Below are 15,459 nucleotides of genomic sequence, written 5' to 3'. Positions count from 1 at the left end.
TCGAACGCGCCGTGACAGGAAATGTGGGCGCCCGCCCCCTTAAGGCATAGGCCTGAAACATGATCTGTCTGATCCACCGAGAAATGGTGGCCGATGAGACTACCATGCCCTTCTTCAGACCAGCCACCGGGGACCTGGCTAACACTGGCCGCAATGCTGACCCCAACACCGTAAACATGGACCGGGCAACCACCTCGGCCCTCCTGTCAGCAGGATCCTTGAAAGCAGGGGTCCCTTTCACCGGAAACTTGGTTACCTTATTCAACCTGGATACTGTGGGGTCAACAATCGGAGGAGATGACCATTTCTTTAGGAAACTCTCCTCAAAGGGGTAACGCACTGCCTTGCGTCTCAGGACTGAAAAGGCCTGCTGCGGGCTTCCCCACTCCTTGTAAATAAACGTATCAAAATAATTTAGGTAAGGAAACACTTTAGCCATGCGGACCGGCTTGTGGGAACCAAAAGGGACGACACCTCTGTAGATGCCCCCACAGTATCCTCCATCTTTAGGGTATCCCGCACTGCTGTGATAAATGCTCCTACAAGCGCTTTTTCCTGCGTGGACCCGGACCCGGAGTCATTCTCACTGTCCGAACGGTCCTGGTCCACATCCTCAAACTTCAGAACAGGGGCTGCCTGCCACATTGAGACCAGAGTCTGAATCAGTGCATTCCCCAGAAGATGGTGGTGGGGAGGGGGTGTTACCCCCCCCTTGCGCCCGTACACTGCTTCTACCCTGGCAACAAAGGACTCCAGGACTGCCGACAGAGCGTCCATAGGCACCGCAGGTGCAGGGGAACCGGTTGCCATAACAGGGATGTCTGGGGAAGAATCAACAGCTTCTGACGCCATGCTGACCCACACTCGCCTGTCATCACTTAGGGACCTAAGGCAAGTCACACAAAATGCCCACCCTCCTAGCTGCCACAGACTGAGGGGCCTCCCACAGGACTCACCACCCTGACCCAGGTACTGTGCTGTGTTGCCGCCATCTGCTCTACCCTGTGTCAGCCACGGGGTGTTCTGTGTAAAATTTGTGCTGTTCCAGAAAGAAACAAACAGTCACCCAGCGTTAGAGGCAAAACAAGCTGAGGATACTAGAAAATGGCCTTCAGCCACCTCAGCAAGAAACTTCTGAGGGCACCGGGAAAATGGCCACAGGACTTCCAGAAAATGGCCAAAAGGGAAAAAACTGGCTGTGGCTACAGAAAAATGGCCACGGTCCATGCTGCGGCCTCCCCGCCATGGCCCAAGACCAGACTATGGCCAGGACTCTGAGCCCTCCCCCCGGAGGACCCCCGGCCAGGTACGTGCACCGCACCCCCATATGCCCAGTCACACAGCAGCCCATAGCATGGGGAGGAGGGAATGGGACAGGGAGACAAGAAAGGGAAAGGGAGAGACTCCCTAGTCGACCTCCCAGGGAATGCCCAGCTGCTCTATCCTGCTGAGCCGGGAGGAACCATACTTACCCCTCCTGCATGGACTGGACGCATTCCATGGACAGACCCATCACCCGAGCTGTACGTGGCGGCTGTCGGCCATGGCACACTGTGACACGGACAGCAGTAGCCTGGTCATATGTGTTCCCCCGGAGCATATAGCTCACCTTCCGCCCCTGGATCAGACAGGGCATGTCGTTGCTAACCCTGCGTGTAACTAAGGTCTGCTCACGCTTGATAGCCAGGCTGGGGAGACTACGAGGATCTATATTGTCCAGCCTGTCACCCAGCCCAGCTGTTGATTGTAGATCACAGGAATCAAAAATACAGAAAAACTAAAAAATTCCCAGGACCACTCCATCTGTTGGACCGAGAGAAGAGAGAGGCGGCATGGCACGTAATCTGCAATCAGTAAACAAGGTATATATCTGCGTTTTAAAAAAGCACAGTCAAAGGAGGGCATTATATGAATCAACAAAGAAGATAATGTAAAGTTAACCCTGTGGGTTAACAAACACTGCATATTATGGGTGAGTTCTTACTAATGATTTGTAGAGGGACACAATTATGTCTGTCTTTCTTTGGAGTCTATACCTCTTTGAATACAAGAAAGTATTTTACTAGCTTTAGAAACTGCATGCTAATAATAGGTCTATGATCTACCAGAATACCCAGATCCTTTTCCACTATTGACTCCCCCAGCTGTTCTCCTAGAGTGCATAACTTTACATTTATCAAAATTAAGCCTCATTTGCTATAGTTGTTCAAATAGTGAATTGAGGTCTAGTTTTCTGTTTACAAACTGAATTTTCTAAACCTGTAGACTTTAAACTTACACCTTGGCCATGTATGTATGTGTCAAACACTTTTGTAAAATTCAAGTAAGTTTTTACTTATCTCCTCATAAAAAGAAATTAGATTTGTTTGACAACTTTGACTTTTCATGAATCCATCCTGGCTATTGCTTAAAATATAACTTTCTAGAAACTAAACTCTATGTGGTCTTTCATTAAACCCTAAAGTATCTTCCAGACTATAGGAGTTAAACTAACCGGTCTGTAGCTACTTGGTAAATAATTTTATCCCTTGTTAAATATAGGCATCATATTGGCCTTACACCAACCTAGTGGTACTATACCAGTCATTAAAGAGTTTCTAACAATTAGAAATAATGACTTAAAAATAACAGTGCTCAACTCTTTGAGGACCCACGGGTGTAAGCAATCTGGTCCAGGTGCTTTATTCACCTTTATTTTGTTTCTGGACCATATAAATTTTGAGTCATTTTGGATCATTGGGGGCTAAATCAGTACTAGTAAGTACTTGAGCTCTCTCATTTCCTTGCCATACACAGAGCCTTCTCTTTGTCTCCCATCACCAACTCAAAATTATCTTGCAAAGGGCCCAAATGCTCATCCTGAACCATTTTACTATTTTTATATCTGAAGAATTTTTGGGGCTTGGCCTACTCTCCTTTACAACCTGCTATTCATTTTTAACTTTTGTGGCCTTGATTTTGTTTTTACATATTTTGTTGTATTCTTTGTAACTTATAAATGATGACAGTGTTTGTCCTTTTTTATATTTTTTTCTTTGCATGCAGGGTGCAAAAAGTTGAAAAAAGCACTAGGCCCCATGATGGGTTGAGACCTTACTAGGGCAGCAAACTGTAGAAATTGGTCCCAACCAAGTCTCTAAATCACGGTGTCCCTCTGGAGAGTAAGGCTATATCATTCTCTAAAGAAACGGAATGCAATTCTTGATGGGATTCAACTTCGAGATGAAAAGTTCCCACCTCCATGGGAACAAGGAGTCCCAGGGCTTGGAGAGGTATCCAGAAGGAGGCACAAAGGAAGACAATTCTGGACATTAAATTACTTTAAGAGTTAGCCAATGAGTTAAAAGGGGTGTCCTGAGCACCCAAATGCTGGAGAGGCAAATTACCCAAGGTCCTGTCTAGATGTACACACAGCCCCCCACTTGAAGAAGGCTTACTAAAAGGTTTACCAAAATTCCAGTTTCATCCCCAATGCACGGAGTGGGAATTTGGCTCTTAAGATCTATAAATATTTGCTTCTGAAGAAGAGGAGGGAAAAAGACAGGATTCTTCTAACTCTTCCACAGATCTCCTCTGGCCCCCTGTGGCTTTGCTAATGACAGTGTCAACAGCATGTCTGAAGAGATGACCCAACTGTTTCTGAATTCCAGAGCCCCTCAATTTTTTTTATGGCAAGTGCTGTAGGAGGAGTTTAAGAGCTACTGAACAGTTGACATAATTACGACTTATAAACAAAGCAAACTAGCTTGCCACCTTTCCAGCCCAGAGGCCCAGGACAGGCCATGATCTGTTAAATGTATTTATTTTATGGAGTGTAATTACATTCAACGTAGTTCCACTGAGTATTTGATAACAATTTTCATTATGTTAAATGCTGATGCAATTGTTTCAAATACCGAACCATCTGGTAAGATAAACTATGATTAGTAAAGAAAAAAAAAACAGAAATATCTATGTCTACAAATACTGTACCCTAGTTTGTAAATTTCTTAGCATCAGGATGACTAACCTTCTGAGCTCCTCTAGCATCTTTAAGGGTGGCAATAAGCTCTTCCAAGCCCTTCAGCTTTAGCTCTAGCTCTAAGGCACGGGTCTCAGTATCCCTCCGTTCTTGTTGCACAAGCTGCATTTCATTAACAGTCTTCATCTTGTCACTTTGCAGCTCCATCATTGTCTTGGAGAATTTCTCCTGTTGGGCTAATGGAAGTGCACCGCTGAACTGCTTCCTCAGTGCCTGAATCGTGTGGCGAAGGTGCTTGGCTCGGTTTCTGCCTTCTAAACGGGCATAATATAATGCCTGCTCTTTATCATCTATCTTCTGTTCTAAACGTAAACTGTAGGCTTCTAATTTGTGCAGTTTGGTAGTTGTTGCTTCCAACTTTGCTACAGCGGTTGCTTCACTGACTTGAAGAGCTACAATTTGCTGATGTAATTTTGCAATCAGTGCTTTCTCATTACTCTGATCCTATAAAAAGAAGTAATAGCGCAAATATAAATAGCTTTATAACAGTGACAAATATTATTTAACAGCTATGTGTGACAGTTGGTGGATTATTAGTTATCGTATATATATATATATATATATATATATATATATATATATATATATATATATATATATATATATATATATATATATATATATATATGTACATAGTATAAAGAAGAAGATTTACAACTTCCTTGCAAATGTACAACTTCCTAAGGTTGCAACTGTGTGGAGATGGGTTGTTTAAAAAAAATTCAATTTTTTTGTGGATAACCTATAGGCACGCAGAGTAGGAGATAGCTGTACAGGTTGGGCTCAGTAGTTCGAGAGAATGGGAGAGGCTATGGAGAAGTCATGGATGCAAACATGGGAGAAGGTGACAATGTAGCTAAAGAACAGGGGTCTTGGGAGAAGGCAAAAGGATGGTTTTTGTTAATATTTTAAGATGAGGCTGGTCAGGTAGCTGGGGTGGAATTGTGGATGGCTTTGTAAGTTGTTGTTAGCATTTTGATTTTTTTTTTCATTGGGTGATCCGAAGTCCATGTAGGGATTGGCTGACAGGGGTGCTAGGAACTAAGCAGCTGGTAAGAAGGATGAGTCTGGCAGCAGCAGCATTCATGATAAACCATAGGAGAAATGGTGTAGGGTTAGGCCAATGAGGGGGGAGTTGTGGTAGTTGAGATGAGATCTAACAAGTGAGTAAATTAGCAGCTTGGCGATGTCATTGGTTAAGAGGGGGCATATTATGGGAATGTTATGGAGATGAAGGCAGCAAGATTTGGTCAGTGACAAGATGTGGAGCTGAAAGGAGAGGTCAGAATCCAAGATTACACACAGCAGTGGTTTGATATCCATGCAGGTAAGCTGAAGAGTACAGAGAACATTTTGGGTGTCATCAGTATAGAGATAGTATTGGAAGCTATGCAAGATTATCAACTAACCAAGGAAAGAAGTGTAGATGGAGATTATATGGGGTCCAAGGACAAAGCGTCGGAGGACCTCTATGGAAAGGTATATTTTTCCTGTGCAAATAGATGACCTTGTTATAGGGGCAATGTTCCTTCAGTGTACAATCTTCAGCCTGAATGTCAGTCGGTAAACAATCGCATATCACAGGTAAGCCAATTCACATCTATTTTAACTGTGAACCTGAAGTTCAGTTTTCTGTGCTAATAACTGACGTGGAGATTATAAAGATCCACATTATTATAAAAAAAAAAATCACTCTGCCACTTTGCATTAAGGATATAAAAACACATCTACAGCAAGCAGTCTGACCAGAACACATTTCACTGTATTAAAAAAAAAGTATAAAAAAAAATTGCATCCTGCTGTGCAGGTAACATCTGCAAAGTTATTTTACTAAGATGAATCGGAGTTCCAAAAACAGCATGAAATTGAGTCAGGTATTTATTACTTTCACGAAAAACATAGTATAAGTTAAAGAATTTACCGACCATGAACAATGTTTTGCATGTGCTAAATTAAGACAGCTGTTGCAGCAAACACAAACAAAAACTTCAGTCATTTAACACATTTATCAGCAGGAGCCTGATCCAGGCAGAAATAACAAGGTATTTGAAGTACCAACCTGGAAATCCAAGACTTGTTTCCGCAGAGACTCCACTTCCTTTTCTCTTGACTGCTGGCGGTTAACTAATGTGGAGATTTGTGCTTTGGCAATATCAGAAAGGCTGCGTAATCTAGTGAAGGAAAACATATACGCACAAATTGAAAATTACATATATTAGAAGATACTACTAAATGAAAGTGCCAAAGATAAGGATTTTTGTTCTTACCGTAAAATGTTTTTGAGGGACATTGGAAGTCTTAAACCTTTGGTTAATACTGCTGCAAACAGAAAGATTGGCAAACAGCATAATCCCCCCCCCCCCCCCCAAAAAAAAGAAAAAATCCTATGGTGAGTACAAAAATCATATTTTCTGCTCTTTTAACTGGTACCTAAGGCATTTAACCCTACTGCATGGAAGGGTGAAGTACGCCTTCCATGTATGACAGACCTTGAGGCTTCCTAGCCTTAAGCATCAAAAAAATAACTGAATCAAAGATGCCCCTGTCTCTCAGAACCTGGGCTTAAACTGCCATGTCTGAGCCAGTAATGGTGAAGCAAGATGGTAAATTGGTCCTTGAGACAAAAGATAAGATTGTTTTTAAACTGTGAAGCCAGCAGGACTCCCATTTCACATCAGATGCTACTGGCTGAGGAACTCTACCTGCCAATTGTCCACACCTAAGATTTGAACAACAGACAAGGAATGTGGAATGTGAAGTAATGCCAAAGACAGGAACCACTCTCCCTCTTACTTCTGCAAAACGACTGGTTCCTCGCTGACGGTTGCAATATGCCCCTACCATGGCATTGTCCAATTGAATCCTGATTGTATGATCTTCCAGGCTGACAGTCGAGCTGTAGAGCAGAAAATACTCAGAAGCTCCAGAATGTTGATCAGGAGATAATATTTCTCTGACATCCTAATCCTCAGAACAAACAGGATGTCCAGGACTCCTCCACAGCCAGGCACCCAATGGAGGTATCTGCCAAAAGATGGGAAGAAAGGACTGACCCACCAGACCAGCGTCAACCTGGTCCTCTGTGTCAGACAAATCAGCCTGTCCAGAGACAGGATTGACTTCTTCCATTATGATAAAATGTTTGTTGTAGGGGTCTGGAGTGAAACTGGGGAAATGTCACTGCCTTGAAGGAGGCTACCATGAAACCCCAAACAAAGAAGCTGAGTGTGTGATGACTCCGGGACTGAAGAGTGCAAGTCTAGGATCAGAGAATTTGAAGCTTCTTGGGGAAAAAAATACTGACCTGAGTGTATCTAGTATTAGATAACCCATCTGTCGGTTCTACCTAAATATCCTACAATGGGGATGCTTTGGGAGTTCAGTAGGGCTAGCACTGGGGCCAGTAGCTTTTAGCGAACACCTGAAGAGAAGGAGCAGAATGGCAGGATGCACAAAATGGAAGTACAGGGAGCCAACAGGAAAAGCTAGAGTGCAGGATAATTGGGGGCAAGTAGGTATGTGTCCTTGACCACAGAGGGCAGAAAATCTCTTCTGGTGAAAAGAGGCTATGACAGACCATGTAATATTGTACAGAATTAGTGAGCTTGAATAAACACATTCATTGTTTTGAGAACCAAGATGGGGCTGATGTTCTTTGGGCTTGGGAACCATGAATGGGTGGCAGTATATTCCCTTAAACCATGCTTCTCCATGTAGCCCCTGGAAACCACTTCTTGCTCCAAGAAGATGAGATGCAAGCTGTCCAGTGTCCACAAAGGCTAACAGACTTTTGAATAGGTGTAAGCTGAGAGAATCTGGTATAGCAGGGCTTTTTCCTCCATGTCTGGAATCAGACATGCTGCAACTGCAGGGCAGTAAAGCTGGGTTCACATGGATCAAAAATTGGGAGGTTCACAAGGAACCAGACAAATTCCTATCTGTGTATAGTTCTCCTGGGTCAAAAGAAGCCAATCGTTAGATCAGCTTCTGTCGAACAGTTCTTTAGTCAGTGGGTTGAAGCCAACCAGTTGCAACGTTGACCTATGTTTTCTGACAGCAGGGACTCTGAGTACAAGTTTAAACCCCATGTACTCATAAAACTCAACTGCTGGTAGCAGGTGTGGGTCAAAATATGGAGGTGGCCATGGTCACTGCAGGCTGGTAGCAGACATGAACGAAAGATTGGAGTTCCATATTGTTCTTTGCAAAGCAGAAGTAGCAGTAGGGAGATGTTGAATGACCGGAAGGAGCAGCAACATTTGTAAGTTGTCAGTTTTCATTTTCTCAGTATTACTCCTCCTCACAGAGTGACTTTTCAGACATTGGGCAGGCACTGAGGCAATGCCAATGGCTCTGTACATGAAAAGCGCTTCATTGCTTGTTATCAAAATGGTGTTTGGAAAGGTCCTTACGCAGAACCTACTGCCCGAATGTAACTTCCAGGCTACCTCCATAATGTCCAGTTCAGTTGGGTACAGGCGTGGTGCTCCAAAAACCAAGCTGAGGATAGGCCATGGCAGATAGCTTCTGTTGTAGAGACTAGCTCTAGCAATAGTGTAGAGAAGAGACCAGACAAGAAAAAGATAAGACTTTTTTTTTTGTGTAAAAAACAAAAAAAGAAGTTCACAGCACAGCTGCAGAAAAGTCATTCATCTGCTGGTAGCATAGGGGTTATCCTGGGTTGGCCTACAGCTGTCTACAAGTATCCAGTTCTCCTGTAGGCATCTGTATAACCCAAATGTTTAAGACTTCTTTTGTCCGTCCATGGAAGAGAAAGAAAATTTTGCTTTACCGCTATGTATTTTAATAGGTAATTACTAACACTTTTTAAAATCCGGGAGCAGTTACTATGCAGCCCTTAGCCTAAATAACATTTTGCATTTGTGTCCACCTCTTCTCTCTTATAAAGCCAACTAAATGGCTGATTATGCATTATGCTGATTTTATACTTACCACATCCAGAGCATATGTAAACAAGCAGGAGGTAAGATGTAAAACTTGTTAGTATGTATTGCAGATGTGGTATCTACATATACCACAATTATGTTTGTGTTTTACCAAAAGTTACCTAAAATTATAATTGGTCATGTATTTTGTGCCACTTTGATATACATATAGGTATTAACTGAGTTCTTTATATTTCCCAGTTTTCATTAATGTTACCCTGCTCCATTTCCAAATAATGAAAATAAACACACACTTACTTGGAGACCTCCACCTTGAGTTCTGCTTCACTCTTCTCCAGCTCTAGTATTCTCCTCCGATCTGCTTCATACACTACGTTACTCACACTATTTGCAAGCTCATCTCTCAGTGCTTGCTCCACTTTTTGTGCCTCAAGATTAATTTTAGTAAGCTAAGAAAACAGTAAGAAATATGTAAAGTCAGTCTGGTAAATACAACTCAATTCTCTGCTTCCCTCCATAATAAAGAAAACCTAAAATAGTGCAGGGGCGGTGATAGACATCTATATTCTTTATTAACATACAGTATCTCACAAAAGTGAGTACACACCTCACATTTTTGTAAATATTTTATTATAACTTTTCATGTGACAACACTAAAGAAATTAGACTTTGCTACAATGTAAAGTAGTGAGTGTACAGCTTGTATAACAGTGTAAATTTGCTGTCCCCTCAAAATAACTCAACACACCGCCATCTCCATGCCTTCTCCACATCCAGAGAGAGAAGCAGAGAAGGCATCCTCAGTCTTTCAGCATGGTGAATGATATTGATCATTCTGCAAATAGCGTCTGAGATATGACGACCCTTTGTGAATTAGGATTCATCTGGGTGGAAGAGGGAAGGCAAAAGGTCAACTAATCTATTAGCTATTACCTTGGGGTAAAGTTTAGTATTGTGATCGAGTAGGGAAATGGGCCGAAAGTTTTGGTGTGGTAGGTTCCTTCCCTGGCTGTGGTATAGTGATGATCAAAGTATTTAACATTTCTTGCGGGAACAAAGTTAAGGAAGCAGCAGCTTCCGTAGGCATCACTGTTTTTTTGTGCCATCTGATCCCAAATATTCTTCTAGACTTGAGATCTGCTGAGGGTTGGGTTTTACTGAGTGTGTCAATGGTCTGGATCTCCATGAGGAGAGAGTCCAGTCGCTACTTCCTTAGCTTCTTATCCCTAGACCCAAACTGAATAAAAAGGCCTTACATAGCCTTAAGCAATGCTACTTGAGGGGATCGAGACACAACTCGGAGGGTACCCCCAGACTTGAGGACCTATACTGCCGCTGCAGCACACTGTACCCGAAGGCGATATCCTCATACCTCCTTACATCCAAAAAAAAATACCCGGAAGCCGCAGAGAAGGGCAGAAAGGGTGAGAAACAGTGGGGGATCAGCATGTAACACGCACCCCCAATTTCCCCCTGCTTTGAGGGGGAAAAAGGTGTGTGTTATACGCCAATAAATACGGTAACCACCAAGTGAGGCTTTGGGACACTCTTAGGGACCGCCACACTAGCAAGTCTAAAACTTGAATTGTGTTGTTACAAGTTGACAGGATACGGTTTTGCAACAGTCTTTAATGGAACTGGGTATAGGGAACTGCTTCAAATTAAGCCCCCATGGTTCCTAGCAACCTCATGCAGAGGTTGATCTTTGCCTGAGGCAAGAATACCTTTTCCTGGGCTGTGTCTAAGGTCAGACCCAAGTACTCCAGCCTTTTTAGCGGTATTAAGGAAGATTTCTCTAGGTTGAGAATCCAACCCAAACTTTCCAGATAACTGGTTGTAGTGCATACACTTTGCTCCAAATGAGCCACCGACTGATCTATTAGCAATAGATCGTATAGGTATGCTACGACTATTATGCCCCGTATTCACACTGGAAATAACAGCGTCAACTACTGGTACTTTCTGTCCCTTGGTGAATTTCTCCTCCATGGTATAGAGTACTGAAAATATCTTAGGAGGGAGACTCTGTTAGGGGAAGCATGAAAGGGGAACAAACCATCTCCGTAAAAGTTTGCATCAGCAATTTCTCAGATTATGAGGCTGAAAAGGGTTAATCTACCGTTGTTTCCTCCGCAGAGAAATCATCAGTTTGTTTTTCCTCCTGATCGACTGAGGGTAACACCTCATCCTGAGCCCACTGTTCCTCTTGCAAAGGTTCTGAAGTGGGGGAAGGGGATCTAGCATGCTTCCTATCCATTTCAATGGAGGATGGTGATTAAAGCTGGTAATCTTCCTTCCAGATCCTGCAGGGTGAAGGAAAGGACATCTTCAGTGTCGAGAGAGGTCAGCAAAAATTTGTAAGGTAGCGTAAGTGTCTGGTAGGGTTCTGATAGCTCTCATCTTTTGCTTAAGTTGTTCACATGGTAAAAGTGAATGCGAGGTATCGCATCTCTAGGTGTTGCTTCAGGCAAAAACAGGGGCTTTGGGAGCATGTGAATCCAGTCAATGATCAATTCTATGTTTTCCAGATCAAGTAATACAGCTTTAATCAGGGTCTTGACATAAGAGGGTAAGTCTGATGTTTGTACTGACTCAAGTATGCCACACATTTTCACATTATTTATTATATACACGAGACCTATCCTCGATATCCGCCAGCTTATCCCTGATCTGTATCGGCTCTTCTCTGTGGTCAGTGTGTGCATCTATTTGGTCATTGACTGTACTGGTAAAATCCCCCATGTTCACTTCTATATGTGGCACGGTCTTCCAAAACAGTAATGTTGTGATCAAATTTATGCAGGAAGGACAGAATATCAGCTTGCAAGGAGCTCCTGAGAGATATGGGGATCTCCTTCAGTGTAGTGTCTATGAGGTGATGGGGTCTAGCTGTGCAGCTTGTGAGCCGTATGTTGGCTGGATGGCTCACCTCAAGTATGTCTATTGCTGGAGAGTCCAGCCTCATCCTCGCTTTAGCAGGGCTTCCAGATGCTGGTGTACCTAGGGGAGAAGTTGGAGAGGTGGGCCCGGTGTGCAGAGGATCAACTGACCCTGGCAGCGGGGCCGTTTCCCCAGAGATCCCCTGGGATCTGAGAGCCCTGGGCTGCCTTGCATAAGACGTGGCCGCTGCGGCATCTTGGCCGTGCCGTGAGTTTCTATGGGCGGTATTCCTCTTTGCGCTTCAGTGGCATACCGCTGTGAGGTACTGAGTGAGGGTATGTATGGGCAGATGATGCTCGGGCCGCAGGAGAGCAGAGAGACCCTGAATCCTCCCCCCCCCCCCCCCCCCCCGTGAGAAGAGAGTGTGAATTACAAAGCCATCTTGTCTGTGCACCGGCAACGCCCCCTCCTCTTTTTGTGTTTTAATAGGAACCTTGCCTCCACAGTGCTTAAGGTAAGGGTGCTAAAGTGCAGTCACATTGTGTTGCTTGCAAGAGCCTCCTAATAATCAAATAGATTCCTTTGTCACTTAAGCAGTCACTTGAATCTTACGCTCAGGCTTACAAAGGGCATCGATATCTCTCCAAATCAGGATAAAAGTTCATTCAGCTTTGTGGAGTGTTTTTTTTTTTTTGTTTTAATAACCAACTGCAGTATAAATAACAGCCTGCCAAGCACTACATGCCCTTTCCAATAGCCAACACTGTCCTCCTCTACAGTCATCTTCCTGGTTGAACCACAACCCAGTGATGTTCAATCCACTTACTGTGAGCCTCAGAGTATCATGGACACAACACCATGGGTGTGTGATCCAAAAAGCCTGGGCCAGGGGACAGAGTAAAAGGACCCTATGCCTTATAACAATTCCAGTTGAAACTTTCTCAATTTATGCAAAGCATTTCTGTTTTGCACCTAGCTGTCCCATTAACGCATTAAACATAGTTGCCCATATCATTACTTTCTGAGAAGGCCCTTAGTCTATGCCAGTGGTTCTCAACTCCTGTCCTCACTAACAGGCCAGATTTTAAGTATTACCTTGGGGAGATGCAGACTAGAACACTGCAATCACTGAGCAGCAAATTATATCACCTGTGATGTATTTCAGTTATCTTGCAAACCTGGCCTGTTAGTGGGTCCTGAGGACAAGGGTGGAGAACCACTGGCTTAGATTAAGGGCCTTTGAAAATGCATAACAGTGTGTTTAATAGTTGAGCAAGTTCTCTAAGAAGCCTCACAAACACACTTAAGCACAATAGGTTGCATAACATGTACTGTAAAAAGCTTCAATAGCCCTGACCAGAAGCAGTCTCGGAAGTGTCAAAAGTTTGGCTGTACTAACCCTTAAGTGCAACTGCAGCCTTTAGGATAGCATTATTGGTGTTACTGGTAAACGAATAAGCTTTAATAAGTATGGGTGAAAATAATTTAGTGGAACTGTCACAATTTAATGGCTAACAATCATGACTACATACTGTAACACTGAGTGTAATCAAATATAACATGTTTTTCTTTAGCATAAAATATTACAGAAGATGGGGGCGGAGCTAGCCCGAGTCCAAGATGGACGCGTAGTGGAGGAGCTCCTGTTACAGCGGGGACATCGCGGCTAACAACACCCAGCCCAGACCTCAAGCCGAGCTACATAAGTGGCGATCCAGTCCCTAAACAACCAGGGAATAATCCGCGGAGATGCTGGGGAGAAAGGAGCAGACCGAGCAGGCCGGCGAGACTGATGGAGTACTTCTCCTATGGGGCTAAGCAAAATGGCGCCGGCCATACATCCACGCCGGCATTCGCTGCTCCTCACCACAAAACCCAGCAGAGAACACAGAAAATGAGCAGTCTACCTGGAGATTTGGGGTCCTCCCTGACTCACCATCCTTTGGGAGCCCAGAGAAGGTGAGATTCAAGCCAGATGCAGTGGATAACAACCATGAGGTGAGCTCCCTTCATGACTCAGGGGATGACACCAGGGAGTTACCAGACTCCATAGATGTATTCCCCACAAACGGCCAACCTGTCATTGATACAATGCTGAAGGAGATGCTAGTGTCTTTAAGGGGATCACTCCACTCAGACATGGTAGAATGCATGCATAAATTTGGAAAAGATCTCCAGTCAGTATCTGCTAAGGTGACCCATATAGAACATAGAATGGGGGAATACACCACAGCTATCAATTAGGTAGTAGACACTAATGAAGCTAAAGATGATGAGATAGAAGAAATCAGAGCCAAAATGGCGGATATTGAAGACAGGTCTAGGAGGAATAACGTGAAGATCAGAGGGGTCCTGGAAACTGTCCAACAGCAGGATCTGAAGGACTACGCAGTCCAGCTTTTCACTGCAATCCTGCCTGATCTAACAGCTTTAGACTTCACGGTGGACAGAATCCACAGACTCCCGAAACCTAGCTACCTATCAGATACTATACCAAGAGATGTCATTTTAAGATTGCATTTCTACCATACAAAGGAAAGAATTATGTCAGCCACTAGGCAGAAGGACAAGATTCCACCTGCATACTCTAACCTGCAATTCTATGCAGATCTCTCACAATACACGCTGGAAGAACGCAGGAACATGGTAACCATAACAAAAGTACTCAGGAATCACAAGCTCGGCTAAAGATGGGGCTTCCCAACCAAACTGATAGTTACACGGGAAAGCAAGGAGTATGTAATGGACTCCGTATCCAAAGGCATGGCTCTACTGAGCTTCTGGGGGATCATTCCAGAAACCCAAAGATCCTGACGTCATGGAAGTCCCAACAGCAGACAGGACACTGAATGGCTCATTGTGAATCGCAAGAACGCTCGCAAGCGTAGTTAATTAAGATCTGGGCAACCCAGGACCTCAAACCCGCTCAGGAGGAGAAGTATTTGCTCCGCTAAGTTTGCTATAACTTTTTCCCCCCAAGTTAATGCTTGAGTGACTGCATGTCACACTTTACCACACTTTTCCAGTTATCTATTGTTTCAAGTTTCTTTTTTTTACGGTTGGTGGCAATTGGCCACTATGTTGAACCATAACTTACACGTAATTTCTTTTCATAGACTGTCATTCTAAAGCATTTCTCCATTCTCAGGTGGCACCTGGATTTCAGCAAACACTAGAACTGTACTGTATGATCAATGGGAAGAAGGACCTACAACGGGACCGCTACGTCAGAACGCAACAACTGTAAGTGAGACATCTACCCACACAGATCACATCCTTTTACTACACAGTACCCATGGCAGTGAATTTTCTGTCAATTAATGCCAAAGGCCTTAATCATCCGGCCAAACGTAGGTCCCTATGGAAAGAGGCCCTCCAGAGAAACTGCAACATCTTGTGCACACAGGAGCCCCATTTTCAGAGTACTGCACCCCCAAAATATACGCCCCAAAAATTGGCCAATCCAAATTTCTGCATAAGACCATGAAGAAAATACACCAAATGCTCCAAGGCACATTATTGCTATGTGGGGAATTCAACATGGTTCCTGATCATAAGATGGACTCTACGTCGCATTCTAAAAGGCTTCCGCCATCCCTTCTTCCGTTTATGCGCAAGTACTCGCATTTTGATGTGTGGCGATGCTTAAAT

The 15,459-nt window shown here is 43.8% G+C and overlaps 1 protein-coding gene across 1 annotated transcript in view; it reads right to left on the bottom strand.

Moving 5' to 3' along the window:
* Window positions 1-15,459, bottom strand: part of CEP290 (centrosomal protein 290) — a 338,046-nt gene that overhangs the window by 164,331 nt on the left and 158,256 nt on the right. Inside the window, exons 28-30 of the mRNA XM_077471382.1 lie at window positions 9,226-9,377; window positions 6,081-6,192; window positions 4,010-4,465 (exon numbers count right to left, since the gene is read on the bottom strand). Of these exons, the coding sequence (XP_077327508.1) occupies window positions 4,010-4,465; window positions 6,081-6,192; window positions 9,226-9,377 (720 nt within the window). The remainder of the gene's footprint in view (window positions 1-4,009; window positions 4,466-6,080; window positions 6,193-9,225; window positions 9,378-15,459) is intronic.

Source organism: Lithobates pipiens, unplaced genomic scaffold, assembly GCF_037356315.1.
Source record: "Lithobates pipiens isolate NorthernLeopardFrog02 unplaced genomic scaffold, aLitPip1_a1.2 Scaffold_8, whole genome shotgun sequence".
Classification (NCBI taxonomy): Eukaryota; Metazoa; Chordata; class Amphibia; order Anura; family Ranidae; genus Lithobates; species Lithobates pipiens.
Note: the sequence above shows the minus strand (reverse complement) of the source record. Positions and strands in the feature narration are given on the sequence as shown.